The sequence below is a fragment of the Trichomycterus rosablanca genome, chromosome 26 (genome assembly GCF_030014385.1).
Source record: "Trichomycterus rosablanca isolate fTriRos1 chromosome 26, fTriRos1.hap1, whole genome shotgun sequence".
NCBI classification, from domain to species: domain Eukaryota; kingdom Metazoa; phylum Chordata; class Actinopteri; order Siluriformes; family Trichomycteridae; genus Trichomycterus; species Trichomycterus rosablanca.
The window spans coordinates 7,483,701-7,501,612 of NC_086013.1; the positions used below are offsets into that span (position 1 = coordinate 7,483,701).

The 17,912-nt window shown below is 37.0% G+C and overlaps 1 protein-coding gene across 6 annotated transcripts in view; it reads left to right on the plus strand.

Annotated features, from left to right (window-relative positions):
- Window positions 1-3,124: 3,124 nt before the first annotated feature.
- The window catches only part of fcho2 (FCH and mu domain containing endocytic adaptor 2), a 52,616-nt gene continuing 37,828 nt past the window's right edge, over window positions 3,125-17,912 (plus strand). For 4 of the 6 annotated variants that reach the window (XM_062988224.1, XM_062988227.1, XM_062988225.1 and 1 more), the window contains exons 1-4: window positions 3,125-3,265; window positions 7,910-8,001; window positions 16,390-16,464; window positions 17,558-17,699. In XM_062988224.1, coding sequence (XP_062844294.1) covers window positions 3,233-3,265; window positions 7,910-8,001; window positions 16,390-16,464; window positions 17,558-17,699 — 342 coding nt within the window. In that variant the 5' untranslated portion in view covers window positions 3,125-3,232. Of the gene's footprint in view, window positions 3,266-7,909; window positions 8,002-8,240; window positions 8,261-12,970; window positions 13,135-16,389; window positions 16,465-17,557; window positions 17,700-17,912 lie in introns of those variants that run through there. The other 2 variants (XM_062988229.1, XM_062988228.1) reach the window with 2 other exon arrangements.

Below are 17,912 nucleotides of genomic sequence, written 5' to 3' on the forward strand. Positions count from 1 at the left end.
GGTCTGTCATGGTATGGGGCTGTGTCAGTGCCCTTGGCAAAGGTCATTTACACTTCTGTGATGGCAGCATTAATGCAGAAAAGTACATTGAGATTTTAGAGCAACTTATGCTGCCTTCAAGACGTCATCTTTTCCAGGGACGTCCATGCATTTTTCAACAAGACAATGCTGAACCACATGCTGCACACATTACAAAGGTATGGCTGTGGAAAAAGAGGGTACGGGTACTGGACTGGCCTGCCTGCAGTCCTGACCTGTCTTCAATGGAGAATGTGTGGAGTATTTTGAAACGAAAAATGCAACGACGACCCTGTACTGTTGCACATCTTAAAAAGTGTTTGCAGGAAGAATGGGACAAAATAAAAGCTGAAACACTAAATCACTTGGTCTCCTCGGTGCCAAAACGTCTTTTAAGTGTGGTGAAAAGGAATGGCAACATTACAAAGTGGTTTGTCCCAACTTTTTTTGGAATGTGTTGCAGGCCTGAAATGCAGGAATGGATGTTTATTAATAAATGAAATTAAGTTTAGCAGACAAAACATGAAATTTATTGGGTTCATCCTGTCTGCAATGAAATAAAAGTCAAAGTAAATGTAAGAAACTCTGTGTTTTTTTATTATTTGCGATTTTGCCGTCCCAACTTTTTCTGATTTGGGGTTATAAAAAAAATTTGTTTTTTTTATTATTTGCATGTTCCATGCTGTCCCACCTTTTTCCGATTTGGTTTTGTACAACAACATAATAGAATTCCTGAAATTCAGTTATTTGCCCCATTTGGCCGCCCCATTTGGCCACCCCTATAAAAAATGTCTGGGGTGCCACTGCTAATCTGTATCTCAGATGTTTCTATATGGTTTTCTGTGGCTTACAGTGAGCCGTGAATGTGCTCTTAGACGAATTTAGTAGACTGACCTGAAAGTAGTACAAGTAAATGCCGTTAATAAAAACGCAAGCGGTCCGAATTTTAAAAAATATGAAGATGGAATATAAGCCTGTAAATCACCTTAACAACTGAGCATACCTTACACCTCAAATTATTTTGGAATCAGAACCAGCATTAACTTCTTCAGCAATTTGAGCTACAGTAGCTCGTCTGTTGGATCAGATCACACAGGCTAGCCTTTGCTCCCCACATGCATCAATAAGCCTTTGGCCGCCCATGAAACTTTCACTGACATATGAAAACATTTCTTGTAAATATGGCCACGGGTGTTCCTGTCTGTCACTACCATGTTGCTGCTAAAATCTGCCTGGAGTTGGGTGGAAGTCAAAATGTATCTATCGTTTTTAGAGAACTTGTCACAAATTCACCAAACCTTGCTAGTAGTGTGTCACACATCTTACATCATTTAGCTACCAAATTTATTGCCGTTTTATTTCGTTGTAACATAGGGCAACCATATTTTGGTTTTAAAAAAAGAGAAAACTTGGCAGGATGGCAGCATGAGCCAGACGGACACCTACACTGGGTGGTGTCTGTCTGGTTTCATGTAAGTGGTTGAACCATGGCAATGTGTATAAAGTAGGGGTAAGACAAATTCATCATTAACCATGCAACTATGTTATTAAACTTAAATAAATAGTTAGTTTTTAACAAGACAACTTACAAATGCATTGTAGTCAGAAAATCTTTCAATTCAGAGTTTAGTACTAAACAGTGATAATACAAATTAAATAGTCAGTAGAGCTATTTTGACAGGCTGCGTTTCTATAATGGCATTGACAATAACCTTTATCTTAGTACACACATTTACATTAGTTTACACTGTTTCAGAATTAGGGAAAGACTTTTAATGACAGATGTGCAGTTTATTTATCTGTAGTCGTTGTGATGCTTTGTGGTGTGAAATGCAAAAACTCCCTTGTCATTAGCAGCATCTTCTGTGTTACCTGGTCATTACCTGACAAACTCTCTCCTTTAGCAGTTTTGTGTTTTGCTGAACTGGCACTTTCATTTATCACTGACACGTACTGTATGTGTCAGCTTTGCCGGTCATGCATTCTGTTTCCCAAGGATCCCGATCGAGACAAGAACACAGACTTTTTCTGTAATTCGTCTGTGAATTTTCATTTGTGCTTGGGCATTTTTAAGAGAAGTGCGAGAAGGAGTGACCTAAAGAGAAAGGTGAAATCAGTGCAAAAACACACAAAGAATAGTGCACGCAGACAACAAAAGCCAAATCCCAGACATTTTTGGTGACTTAGAAATCCCGGTCGTACTTTTTTCTTTGCTTCTAACACATCAACTTTGAGAATAAAATGTTCACTTGCTGCCTAATATATCCCACCCACTAACAGGTGCCGTTTGTCACCTACAATTTGATGAGTGCAAATGCGATACAGTCACACTAGCACTGTGTACGGAGAGACACACCCTGACAGCACTCTTTTCCCATCTCTGTGCAGGCGCCATCAATCAGCCAGCAGAGATTGTAATTGCATTAGTTATGAGAGAGTCCCTATCCGGCTTTTTACAACAGTTGTCGTTGTTCACATGGCTGTTCAGCCCAGACGGCAGGCAGAGCTGAGACTCGATACAACGTATTTGAGATCCCAGCTCTGGTTCCAGCGTGTGTTTTTACCGCTGTGCCACTTAAGCATCATATTTAGGATATCTTAAATAACGAAAAAATTCTTTAATTTGATTTATGACTAATCAGAACAAAAGGTGTCTAGTCATCATTAAATGTAGATATTTTAAATTTATATGTAAGATGTTAATTAATAGCAGTTAATCAATGACAAATTTGAAGTAATTCGGACTAGCCAAAATATAATTACAGATCTCAAATTAGTATTTCGTCTATTCAAAACATAATTGGACATATTTTAATTTAGTAATCTGTATAGTCATGTAAGTCTGGTCACATAAATTAATGTTAAAACTTCTGGCCAAAGTGTACAAAGATAGTATACAACATGGTAATACTTAGCATGCTATAATGACAGCATTTGTTTAACCACTTGTTTAACCTGCTGCTGGAGGCGGTGTTTCATTTGTACGTATTAAAGAACAACAGCGCACTTACAGCTAGGGAGTGCAGGAAACAAGTGTACTCGAGCAGGGGGTGGAGTCTTGGAATAGGAGAGAGGAAAAACCAGCAGAAGAAGGGTAAAAGAAAACCCTAGGTATAACAAATTTAGCAAAGGCCGGTGGATTACGAGCCTTGGGTGACACAAAGGTTTTTCTTGGAAAAAAAAAAAGACAAGCGACATCGAAAAGAAAACCAAGATGATAACACCGTATTTCCTTGAAAATTTTTGGGTATGTAGTTTTTATATTTCTCGCTTGTGTATTTTAATGAACCGGATTTAAACGCCAGTTCCTCGCTCCCAGTCGCTCTCATTCTGTTTACAAAACTTGGATTTCATGGACTGTTTTATGTGTTGTTTAGCACAGTCGACTCGTAAAGTAGATTTTAAAGAAACAGGGTAAGAATTGCTGAACTGTTTCACGATTTACTTTGGTCGGCAAATGTCGTCTTAAGACACCAGCGACTGGGCCCGGACCAACCTGACCAGTAAACTAAAGTCCACCTCTTTTGCAAGCTTATTGGACATCTGAACGTCCTATAAATTTAATGGTTTAATTTTGTACCGCTATTGGATCGTCTGCTTGTCAGTCACACAAAATACTTTTCTGGTAATTTTCTTCCGTAGTGATAGAAAAAAAACGAGAAAGCATATTATGTTAAATATTCGTTGCAATAAAAAATTGAGTGACTGTTTATATTTGCATTTACGCAGTGTAAATTAATGTTTGCATTATTTTTATTTTAATGATTTAAAGTAAATCTTACTAGAGGTTATGTGTGTAACGTTGCTTACAATGTGCTTGTCAGAAATGGTTATAAGTTAAATTGCATCTGATTAGGCAGTAATGAACTGTAATCCATATAGAATAATAACTAGTTTATTATTTTTTATAATATAACAGGTCTGTAAAGATTTCTTTACCTTAGTTACCTCACTTTGACTAAAAATACTAAGTCTACAAACGTGTTTGCACATTATCTTCATTAAAACATTAGCCTAACCTACATACAAAACTAAGTATTAAGTCTCAGAATTACATCACCCAAGGTGTAATAATTGTGCACCATTTACGTTGAATATTGACCTTTTAGTTCAGATTGATCATTTGATAACTGACGGAGCATAATTAATTTACAGATCTGGCACCTGTGATACGTTAGAGAAATAACAAAAGTTAAAATAAAACACGTTTGCAACACTTACAGAAAAGTAATTGTGTAAAGGTATGACTTTTAGAGAAGTTTCATTTCATAGCTAACAGTGAGTTTGATCAGGTTTAAATTTTAGCACTGAAAAGCTAAAATCTATATCTAAATGAATGGCAGTATTTAACAGATATAATATACAACCTGTTAGCATTATTAACTTAGCATACAATGATCATTAGTATGTTTTATATGTTTGTCAGAGTGTATATTTACATAATAGAATTTTTTTATATTTACTAATAATGTAGCCAAACATATACATTTAGATTGCATAATAATTGTAATTTTATGTTCCTGCTAATCAAGCTTGGAACAGTCATGAAGCAGTGATGCAGGATGCAAACAGCCAGTAAGCTAATGCAATGTCATCTAGTCATAAAGCTTTTTAAAAGGTTTATTGTTAACACTTTATTTAAATACAATTTCCTTGTGTCAATTCCGCAGCTGCAAAATCTGTTCAGTTAACACAGAGACCTGCAATTTAAACCCATATTTAAGGTTTAATTGAATTGAAGTGTCAAATTGAAAATAAATGATATTAGTCACAAGACTATCTCTTTGTATGGAACACCTAGTGTTAACAAGAATAATATCATCTTTTTAAAACATTATTCTTACCTATGTTAGCGTTCCAATATTTTTCCTACTTCTGTTTTATTTGAAATGAGGTCAGTTGTTTCAATACTACTTTAGGCATCTGAACCCTGTGTGTGCAGTTGCAGGAATAGGTTTATAAAAGCTTTTAAACTAACAGAATGTCTCCATTAATTAATAATAAATCATCCAAGTACGGTGGTACCTTGAGACTTAATGTCTGTTGGTTCTGGGAGTGGCGTTGAGTTTAAAAGGTATTGAGTTTTAAGGTATTTTTTTCCCATAAGGATGTATGGGAAACCTGTTAATGTGTTCCATGGTCCTGTGGAACTGCATATATTTTAGGCCTATGTAAAATAATGGGGTTGCTTTTGACACTTAAATTTATACACTGAAAATAACACATATATAAAAAACACTGAAATATTTCCTATGTGCGGTGGTGCACAAAGCTTAACGTGACTTATTGTACTGAAACAACGAGCAAGAAATTTCATTAGTGGAACTTATGATCAGTAATAATTACAAGAGGTTTAGTGTTTCTATGTTGTTCTTTTAATACATTATTCACGCGTTTTAGACTCTCTCTGAAAAGCTGATTCTTACAATTTCTTAGAACCCCGAGCTATAACACAAGTTTAAAAGTGAAACAGAAGAAAAATCCAGCTAAACACATTTGGATGCTTTCAGAGTGAATTTGGCAGTTATTTCACACACATGCAGATTCCTCTCACTTTGATGATGTCTTACCGCACCGTTCCAGCCAAGCACTGAGCAGGCTCGCACACACCGAGTTTAAGGGTACAGATTTCTCAACAAAGGGTGTTGAGTTTCAAAGATTGCAAGTTTAGGGGACATCAAGTTACAAGGTACCACTGTATGTATATAGAAATTTTTTTTAGTAAGTGAGTAGAAATCCTGGTTCTTCAAAAGGGTTTTGCAAAATCCATGCAGATTTGTGAATGTTCACTGATTTCAAACTGGCACTGTTGTGTCATTCCTCTAGATCGATTTTATCAAACTGGCCATGTACATGTTTTGTTTTGTATTAAGTCTTAACAATAAACAAGCAGTGTTTTGCTTGTGTGTTGTGTATGCTCTTGGTTGTATACATGCTACATCTATAAGCAGAGGTTTGTTCTCTTGAGAAAATGAGATGCAAACTTAAAACTCACATTTACCAGTGGTTTCAAAAGAGTCATCAATTAAAGTGAATATATTATTTATATTCAAGAAAATTTCAGGCTTTTGAATACAACCAACTTCTTTTTCCACTATTTGCATTTTAATTGCTGCAGAAACCTTTAATTGACATTTACATTTAATATTTTAAAACAGCATTTAAAAGGCAGCAAATTAAAAGGCACTCATAGAATGGTATTCCTGATCAGATCTTTGTCTGGAGAGAATCAGAAGGATGGTAATGTTCTGATCAGCTGCATGCTTGAAATGCAGGACACACACATGACCACTCTTACAAGGCCCTAATGCTTTGCAGTCACACGTGCCTGCTTTACATTTCCTCTTTCTGACTCTTATACACGGATGCCTTACACAAATCTGTACCACTGCTTGCTCTGTTTTTTTTGTACAGAGAATCATACAATTTAAATATTATTATTATTATTAATAGTTTATGCCTAGTGCTACTATTATGTGTAAAATGTTTGTCAAATGTTTGGCATGGGCATATATGATAATACATTATGTACTATTTCAAACTCCACTAAACAGTCCCACATTAGATTTTAACAATAAAAATTTTAATTTTATAACGTTAACACTATGCAACAAATGATTTAATTAACTTACAATAACAATAACTGCAGCAGGGAAGTGTTTGCCCTATCAACCAAATTGCAAGTTCAAATGCAAGAAGGGGAGCAGGCTAGCGAAAGCCTCCACTGACATCGGTGAAACCACAGGCTGCATCTTTAAACGGAGCAGCAGCAGATTTATACACTTTCAGATTGTCATGCATCTACATTCTTAATTTAGATCAATAATCAGCTTCCTGTCTTGCTTACATACACAGAACCAGTGATGCATTACAAAACTGCTGAATAGACAAAACCAATTAGATCAAAGAGGGTTAATGAATAAATTCAAGAAACAATAATTCTACAGCTAAACAATCAAAACTCTGTTTTGGACAATGTACTCAAAGTTTGAGCTTTGCTTTTTATTAACAAATAAATAATGAGATGGGTTCATATTGAGAGCCATATTGGACAGGGAGAGTCACACACCTATCTCCATTACCCCTTGTCTCTGTGCAGGCACTATTGATCAACCAGCAGAGGTCATAACTGCAGTAGTTACTTGAAATCCTCTGTGGCATTTCACCTTCGGACGAGCCAGTCATTGTCCATGTAGGCATCTTGCCTGCCAGTATTGGAGCTGAGATTTGAACTTGCAAGCTTTAGATGTAATATTATTATTATTATTATAGTTATTATTATTATAAGTGAACTATTTGAACTACTAACTCCAGTGGACACTTGGTACTAAATTCAAGATGCAAACGTGTATTTGGGACAGTGCTTTATTCTTAAAATCCAATGCAGACAAATTTGGATTTACCAGTTTCTGTGTTTTAGTATTTTGGACCAAAAGCTATTCGGCCCGGAAACTTCATTTATACTTTGTTCCTAAACAGTGTAGTGTTTGTCCCAGTTTTTTTAAAATTTTTGCTTACATCTGTTTGCACAGTCACTTGTTGTTTAGTTGTTTGAAAGTTGCTTCTAAGGAGCCAGACTTGTGGAACTCCATATTTTTTAGGTCCTGGCTGAGTTGCTTAAATGTTCCCATTGTATCAAGAGCCAAACATGCACTGCCTTAGGACCTTAAATACATTCACAGTAACAAACATTTACTCCTAATTTGTTGGTCATCCAATCAGAAGCCTCTAAAACGCTTTACATTAATTTCTGGAATTAAAGTTTAAAGATGTATGTAAACTATAAGAAAGATAACAATAAGAAATATGTTCAATCATTTTTAACATTTTACAATAATGCATTTGCTATTGCTTTAGATATTTGCTGAGATATGTTTTCCTGTTTTTGTAGGGTGAAAAAAATAATGGATTTGATGTCCTCTACCATAACATGAAGCATGGCCAGATATCCAGCAAGGAGCTTGCAGACTTCATAAGAGAAAGGTAATCTTCGAGTTTCAAATAATGTGTGGCATTAAACATGATATTTATATTATTTTTAAACAGTAAATGGTACATTCAATCATTTCATCAAACGCTTTATTCTGGTCAGGGTTGCAGTGGGCCTGGTTCCATGTGAAACACTGGCCCTAAAGCAGTAATTCCCTGGACTGGGCACCAATCCACCCCAAGCCAATTATGTCCATGTAGACGCCTGGTCGGCCGATAGCCCTGCTGAGATTCTAACCCGGATCTTAAGATGGTGAGCTAGTGTAATAGGCCACTGCACCATCCAAGCACCTAGTTTTAATCAAGTGATCTAAAGAGTTGCTTTTTTTGCAGCCCATTGCCTCTGGCCAGAAATACACAACATGAGGAAACTTAAACATTGAACATTTTAAAATATTTAGTGTAATTATTATTCCATCAGATACATTTGTAGCTGTGGAAAAGCAAACTTATTTTTTATAAATCATGGAATAACCACAGCCAAGCTACACAATGGCTAAGTTGTTTATTGATTTAAAGTTGCATGTTAAAAATACTAATATGCCCTGGCTACAACATAAAAGGCTGTTTGTATTCCCCCGTGGACCTCTTGCACAATGTAGCGTGACGTATACAGTGGGGGAAATAAGTATTTGATCCCCTGCTGATTTTGTAAGTTTACCCCCTTACAAAGACTTGAACAGTCTATAATTTTTATGGAAGGTTTATTTTAACAGAGAGAGACAGAATATAAAAAACCCCCCAAAAAAAACCATTAAATAAAAGTTATAAATTAATTTGTATTTAATTAAGGGCAATAAGTATTTGATCCCCTACCAACCAGCAAGAATTCTGACCCCCACAGACCGGTTATGTGCCCATGAGGCACACAAATTAGTCCTGTCCCTGTATAAAAGACACCTGTAACAGAATCAGTTTCTTCTGTTCAAATCTCTCGACCACCATGGGCAAGACCAAAGAGCTATCAAAGGACGTCAGGGACAAGATTGTAGACCTGCACAAGGCTGGAATGGGCTACAAGACCATCAGCAAGAAGCTTGGTGAGAAAGAGACCACTGTTGGTGCGATAATTCGAAAATGGAAGAAATACAAGATCACAGTCAATCACCCTCACTCTGGAGCTCCATGCAAGATCTCACCTGGTGGGGTAAGAATGATTCTGAGAAAGGTGAGGTCAGTCCAGAATTACACGGGAGGAGCTTGTCAATGATCTCAAGGGAGCTGGGAGCAGAGAAATGCTGGATATGACCCCAAGAACACCACCCCCACCGGGCATTTCTTTGCCTCCAAACACGGCGAGTGGAGTTGATGCCAAAGAGCTCAATTTTGGTCTCATCTGACCATATCACATTCTCCCAAGCTTTCTCTGAATCATTCAGGTGTTCATTGGCAAACTTCAGATGGGCCTGTACATGAGCCTTCTTGAGCAAAGGGACTTTGCGGGCACTGCAGGATCTCAATCCATTACGGCGAAGTGTGTTACTAATGGTTTTCTTGGTGACTGTGCTCCCAGCTCCCTTGAGATCATTGACAAGCTCCTCCCGTGTAATTCTGGACTGACCTCACCTTTCTCAGAATCATTCTTACCCCACCAGGTGAGATCTTGCATGGAGCTCCAGAGTGAGGGTGATTGACTGTGATCTTGTATTTCTTCCATTTTCGAATTATCGCACCAACAGTGGTCTCTTTCTCACCAAGCTTCTTGCTGATGGTCTTGTAGCCCATTCCAGCCTTGTGCAGGTCTACAATCTTGTCCCTGACGTCCTTTGATAGCTCTTTGGTCTTGCCCATGGTGGTCGAGAGATTTGAACGGAAGAAACTGATTCTGTGACAGGAGTCTTTTATACAGGGACAGGACTAATTTGTGTGCCTCATGGGCACATAACCGGTCTGTGGGGGTCAGAATTCTTGCTGGTTGGTAGGGGATCAAATACTTATTGCCCTTAATTAAATACAAATAAATTTATAACTTTTATTTAATGGTTTTTTTTTTTTTTTTGATATTCTGTCTCTCTCTGTTAAAATAAACCTTCCATTAAAATTATAGACTGTTTAAGTCTTTGTAAGGGGGTAAACTTACAAAATCAGCAGGGGATCAAATACTTATTTCCCCCACTGTATTTGCTTTCTGAACAACATGTCAGTTTACTCTCTGCTAGAGTAGTTCTCACCTCTTTCAGTAGTTTCTATCAATTGTGTATATAGTGTTATTTGTATTAAATGTTATTTCAGTGTATTTTAAAGCCTTTGTTGTTGTATATAGTGTTTTTTTGTTGTATGTAGTTGTTTGATTGTTTTATCCCGTTAGTGACGGATTATTATTACCTCAAGATTAACGTCAATCATGGCTTTTTTATACGGTGCATACAGACATATGTCACGCTACATTGTGCAAGAGGTCCATTTTAAACCTTTTGAATCTGTAGCCAGAGCAATTGTCAGGTCTCTGTACGTGGTAGATTTAACCACTTTAAATTACATTTTTGTCTATCGTATTTCCCTGGAGCTACTTTGTAATTTGCGTATAGAACAGACATGTGGATTGCATTGCTTGAACAAATATTTTTTGTATGTTCTTTTTGTATTGCCACTTAATTTTTAATTCTAGGAGCAAAAGTTTTCGACCAAAATTCTACTTAGTGCAGGTTTGAAGGCTGAAACAATAAAAGTGTGGCCAGGTGCACAGTTTGGAATATTAGCAGACAAATGCCAGTGACTCAATGGAAAATGCATTATTTCATCAACAACAATAATAATGTAGTAATAGTTAGAGGTGTAACGATACACTCTGCTCACGATTCGATTCGATTCACGATGCTGAGTTCACGATTGAAGTGTAAACAGTGCACATTTTCTTATACATTTTTAATCAAAAAAACTTCAGTCCCCTGCAATTTAAAGGTATTTACCAAGAACAGAGTACTTTACTGTAACTTACTAACAGGTTTACCAAATTTAAGTTACTTATTGTCATCTTAAATTGAAAATCAAAGTAATCAAACAAGCTCATTGAGCTGAGCTGAGTCTTTAAACAAATTTTTTTTGTTGCTTAAACTAATTTACTACCAAATTACATGTAAAATGAATTACTAATGTAAAAAACATTTTATTAAATGTTTATTATTTAAATGGCTTTATTTATATACTCAACATGGAACACAACAATAAAGACCCATCTCAATTAGACAAAAAGGTCTGATTGTGTATATTATTTGTAAATTTGCATCTACAGTGGAACAACACATCAACAAAGCATCACTCAACAAAATATAAATGAAAATGTGCAAAAGAAAAAGCAGCATCCAGGTGACAGTATTTGTAAGTATTTAGTGAAGATTGGCATTCAGAAAAACCAAGGAGCTCATCTTTGAGGGGTTGATCCTGTTTCTCCTTTCTGTTATGATCTGAACTGTATCCTGTCACTCATTTTCCTCACCTTTCCAGCGTGTATCAAACGCGCTCTCTCTCTCTCTCTCTCTCTCTCTCTCCAGTCTGTTCGTGTGCACGCTGTCCGCGCGCGTGTGTGTGTGTCTGTAACCCCGCCCCTCCTGCTCAGTGTAAACACACAACCAATCTGACCAATCACGTGCGGCTTTAACAGAAAAAACCCCGGAAAAAACACGAGTCGGCTCACAATGAGGAGCCGGATCCCGTCGTTAACTTTAAAGAGCCGGCTCTTAGAGCCGAATTTAAGCATCAACTTAAGCATAATAAATACGCATAAGTATAAATGCATGTGTATCGTAATTGATACACATGCATTTATACTTATGCGTATTTATTATAGATCAGACAAGATAAGCAATGTTTGACGTTCAGATTGTTAAATCTTTTTATAATAAAACATTGAAATATTGTAATTACACTCAAGTGTGTACACTGTAAAGTTTGTGCCCCCCGCGCAGTAATACCGTATACCGCGGTATTTCTAGAAGACGGTATGACGGTATGAAAATCGGCAATACCGCCCAACCCTAATTACTTTAACACAAACATTAACACATAACATTTTGGCATTGTAATCTCTCTCTGCCCACACAAAACAGAATAATAGCAGGCTAAACACTTCAATATATTTCAAAAGTTAACTGCTTAGTTTATAGTTACAGATATTTCTTAAAAGTGTATGAACGTGTACGATTAGTTATGCCTGTAATCCAGAATTAAGTTCTATACCGTAACAAAACAATATGAATGTAAATGTTCATGTTGCGATGACGGTGATGTTAAAATGTTAAAATAATTCAAAGTCCAAACATTTGAGTGGTTAACGAGAACGCTACTTTAAATGTCACAAAAGTGCCGTGCAAAACATGGAAACGGTACAAATCCGATCTCTTCCCTACACACTCGCTCCCTACGCCCTATAGTGCGCTTCACTTTCTTAAAGGACCAGACAATATATTTTATAATTCACATTACACGACAGGTGAGACGTTCTTTTTTCTTAATATAGCGCTTTTATTTAGGAAAAAATTGTTCTTACATAGGCAGGAAAATCTATGGCAGACGAGTCAGAACAGCGGATTGGGCGTAACGTTATTATTACTGTTTGCTCCTTTTTCTCAACACTTGTGCTCGATTTACACTGAAGATATATTTAGTAAACAAGTACATGTCCGCGCATGCACGCGCTTGTGTTCATTTCCGGTTGAACTGATAAAAAATGTTGATTTTGAAAAATTAAAAGACGAGCCGTTTTTCAGTTTCTGCTTGTTAGCTCACAGCTAACGCTAGCCAGTGTGGCTTTTCACTCGTCTCACTGTGTTATGACCAGTGAGCACCCCACAGCCAATCAGCGAGCTCCAACCGCCTACCCCTCCCACCCCTCCCTCACTGGATGCGCGCATGTCCTAAAGTCTCAGTTTTCAAGGTAAACCTGAAGCAGAAATTCGGCGCTTCACATTTAAAAAATACCGTCACCATTTTTGAATACCGTCACCATTTTTGAATACCGCGGTATACGGTAATATCGTCATACCGCCCAACCCTAGTATGGATGGATAAAATGGATTCAAATGTCTGCTAAAATGCTGTAAACATAAATGCTTAGCAAAGTTCAATCTTTCTACTGGGATATGATGCAAAATATCCCAATTAGTTCTGTACACAGATCCACAAGTGCATGTGAGTTTAACATCCAGTCCGTCTCCATACACACAAACACAACATGCTTTGGTGGCTGTGCTTTCTGTGTATTTAATCAGCCAACCATACAGACAGGTTTATTCAGGTGTTTAGTTAAAGTTTTCCTATTTCTCAGAATGGGAAAAATGTGATCAGAGTGACTTTGACCATGGCGTGGTTGTTGGTGCTAAATGGGGTTTTACAACATCATTGTGCAGCTGACTTGACTCAATGTAGCAGTAAAAAACATCAAGCCTTGTTTAATTCCTTACAGATTTTTCCTGTAAATTTATAAGATAGTTAAAGCCTCAAAAATTGATTTTAAAAATCTGTCTGTCTGTCTGTCTGTCTGTCTGTCTGTCTGTCTGTCTGTCTGTCTGTCTTTTCATTACACGTTAGGCTTGAAATCATTTTCATTAGATGTTAGGCTTTGTGTTTCTGGCGCCTCCTTGTGATGAGACTTGCACATTGTTTTGTTATTTATTGCCAAGTAAGTTCTCACATACAAGGAATTTGTTCTGTTGTCGGACATGGAAACATAATGCGTTTATTTATTAAAAAAGTTACATAAAATGTAAAATAATATAAAATAACTTTAATAGGGAGTTCTGAAGGAGAAAGTATCCACTGTAGGTAGTATGTGCAATAAGCAAATATCTGAATATAAATCATTAAATATAAATAGAAAATGTATTCTGTTAAATTTTACTTAAAAGAATTTTAGGTGTGCTTGCTACTGGCACATATCATCTAAAACATTGTTCATGATTAGATTTGGGTTTTTTTCTTCAAACATTCTAAAAAATGGGACGTATTTTGTTAAATAAATAATGTAAAGTCAAAAGCATAAGCAATTTAATTACCATCCACTTTGTTAATAACATTTTGTTTTAAATTATGTATTTACTTATTTATTGTGTCTTGTAAGTAAATATAAGCTTTAGTAAGTAGTTGCAACATTATAAAATTTTTTAGGCTGCACGGATGGTGCAGAGGTAAATCACGCTGGAGCACCGCTGTTAAATTTTGGAGTGGGAATCTCAGAGGGGATGTGGGCCAACATGCATGAGGTGTGGGGAATGACACTTTTCGATACCGATCCCAGTAGCTTTTATTTCTCTTTTACTCCAAACTGTTTTTTTAAACAGAAAGACCTGCTGATCTTAACATGACTAATTTTGATTATGCATACATTATACAACGTATTTAAAATCAGTCCATTTCTGTCGAGAAAACAAGAACTGGTTCTATGTCTGTGTCTGCACAACAAAAACAAGTATTTATTTTATTTATTTTCACCTTACCGTATGACTCTGCATTTTACTGAATCAAGAAAGAAAAAGTGTGGTTAATAATAGCAACAAATCTGTACAGTGTATCACAAAAGTGAGTACACCCCTCACATTTCTGCAAATATTTTATTATATCTTTTCATGGGACAACACTATAGAAATGAAACTTGGATATAACTTAGAGTAGTCAGTGTACAACTTGTATAGCAGTGTAGATTTACTGTCTTCTGAAAATAACTCAACACACAGCCATTAATGTCTAAATAGCTGGCAACATAAGTGAGTACACCCCACAGTGAACATGTCCAAATTGTGCCCAAAGTGTCAATATTTTGTGTGACCACCATTATTATCCAGCACTGCCTTAACCCTCCTTGGCATGGAATTTACCAGAGCTGCACAGGTTGCTACTGGAATCCTCTTCCACTCCTCCATGATGACATCACGGAGCTGGTGGATGTTAGACACCTTAAACTCCTCCACCTTCCACTTGAGGATGCGCCACAGGTGCTCAATTGGGTTTAGTCCATCACCTTTACCTTCAGCTTCCTCAGCAAGGCAGTTGTCATCTTGGAGGCAGTTTTCGAAGGGAGGGGATCATGCTCTGTTTCAGAATGTCACAGTACATGTTGGAATTCATGTTTCCCTCAATGAACTGCAGCTCCCCAGTGCCAGCAACACTCATGCAGCCCAAGACCATGATGCTACCACCACCATGCTTGACTGTAGGCAAGATACAGTTGTCTTGGTACTTCTCACCAGGGTGCCGCCACACATGCTGGACACCATCTGAGCCAAACAAGTTTATCTTGGTCTCGTCAGACCACAGGGCATTCCAGTAATCCATGTTCTTGGACTGCTTGTCTGCAGCAAACTGTTTGCGGGCTTTCTCGTGCGTCAGCTTCCTTCTGGGATGACGACCATGCAGACCGAGTTGATGCAGTGTGCGGCGTATGGTCTGAGCACTGACAGGCTGACCTCCCACGTCTTCAACCTCTGCAGCAATGCTGGCAGCACTCATGTGTCTATTTTTTAAAGCCAACCTCTGGATATGACGCCGAACACGTGGACTCAACTTCTTTGGTCGACCCTGGCGAAGCCTGTTCCGAGTGGAACCTGTCCTGGAAAACCGCTGTATGACCGTGGCCACCATGCTGTAGCTCAGTTTCAGGGTGTTAGCAATCTTCTTATAGCCCAGGCCATCTTTGTGGAGAGCAATAATTCTATTTCTCACATCCTCAGAGAGTTCTTTGCCATGAGGTGCCATGTTGAATATCCAGTGGCCAGTATGAGAGAATTGTACCCAAAACACCAAATTTAACAGCCCTGCTCCCCATTTACACCTGGGACCTTGACACATGACACCAGGGAGGGACAACGACACATTTGGGCACAATTTGGACATGTTCACTGTGGGGTGTACTCACTTATGTTGCCAGCTATTTAGACATTAATGGTTGTGTGTTGAGTTATTTTCAGAAGACAGTAAATCTATACTGCTATACAAGTTGTACACTGACTACTCTAAGTTATATCCAAGTTTCATGTCTATAGTGTTGTCCCATGAAAAGATATAATGAAATATTTGCAGAAATGTGAGGGGTGTACTCACTTTTGTGATACACTGTATATGTGAGCAAATGTGGCTAAAGTCAGTCTAATTTGTTTTATTAATTTGAAATTTGCAGTGTGGTCAGTCTAGTCTTAAAAGTCTAATTAGACAAAAAAAAAAACAGATTTGAAATGAAGTCTACAAGTAGTCTTCATTTACTAATACTTCTGTTTGTGTGTATGATACTAGAAAGATATTCAAAATAAACTATTCCACTTACTAACCCATGCTGGTTTACTCTGTAATGTTTAAAGCATGCTTAGTACATACACCTGTTTTGTAAATGTTGCCAAAAGGGACTGGAATGATCTGAAAGCTTAATATTTAACCTGCATTTTACTTTGTCTGCAGGGCTACAATTGAGGACACCTACTCCAGATCAATGACCAAACTGGCCAAGTTTGCCGGAAACTTCTCTCAGTTGGGGTATGTTTGTGTGTGTGTAAAGGATTTTTTTTGTTGGTTTTTAAAATAAAAAGCTTGAAAAAAATTAAACATTGATATTTTCAAATTCTTAATGGTTGGGTTTTTGTAAATACACCATGTTTTTTATTTTATTAAAATTTTAGTGACATGTTTTACACACTTTGGTTACATTCATGACAGGGCAGGTAGTTACTGGTTACAAAAGATTAATCAGTTCAAGGTTTTAATGTAAAACACGGTCATGGACAATTTTATCTCTCCAATTAACCTTACTTACATGTCTTTGGACTGTGGGAGGAAACCAGAGCTCCCGGAGGAAACCCACGCACACAAGGGGAGAACATGCAAATTCCACACAGAAAGGACTGATCATTTCACCTGGGAATTGAACCAAGGACCTTCTTGCTGTGAGAAGACAGTGCTACCCACAGAGCCATTGTGCCGCCCAAATGCAGTGTCTCTCGTAAATTCCTTTAATTGTTGTAGCTTATCTCAGTCATCAGTCATTAGAGCAATAAGCCCTTTTTGACAAGTTGGTATTCATGGAGCTACAAGCGTGATTGTACTTTTCGTCTGACACATTGCAATCTGTTTCTTGCTTATATTCCAAAAAGGTGCCTTTTTAAGTAGGTCAAACACCAGCCATACATTCGCATATTAAAAACTTCCTGAATCACAATAAGATAAGCAATTTCTTCTGATCTACACTGCATGTTAATTTTTATTATTCTTTTTAAAGTAAATTAGATATTGGTGGGTGATTTTCATGATAAATTTGCTTAATTTTAACACTTTTTTTCAATGTTCAATGATATTTTAATTAAACAAAAACAACAACAGCAACAAAGAACTTCTAACAAGGCTTCTGCAGATTTTCTTTAGTTTTTGTAATCTGTAGTTATATAGCCTTGCTTTAATTTGTATGTTTGCAGTTTAGCTATAGAGAACACTACTGGATTATTTTTATAAACATGCAGAAATGTCTTTTATCTGATGTCTGCACTATATTAAGAAAATAGTATATATTTTAATTATTTAAATGTATTTGTAAGTTTTATATGTAATGAATTTTCTTTTCATATATCTCTTACAGTACATTTGCCCCAGTGTGGGATGTATTTAAGGTGTCGACAGAAAAACTTGCTTTGTGTCACATGGAGCTGGTGCGTAAACTGCAAGAGCTTATTAAAGAAGTACAGAAGTATGCAGACGAACAGACCAAGGCACATAAAAAGGTATTTTTAGCAAGAAATTACAAAAAACAGTTTCTGTTCTTTGTGTGGTTAAATATTGTCTCTGGGCTTTCAGGGGTGCCATACACTTATTTATTTATTAGGATTTTAATGTCATGTTTTACACACTTTGCTTACATTCATGACAGAAACGGTAGTTAATCTGTACACAAGATTCATCAGTTCACAAGTTTAATGTCATGCACAGTAATGGAC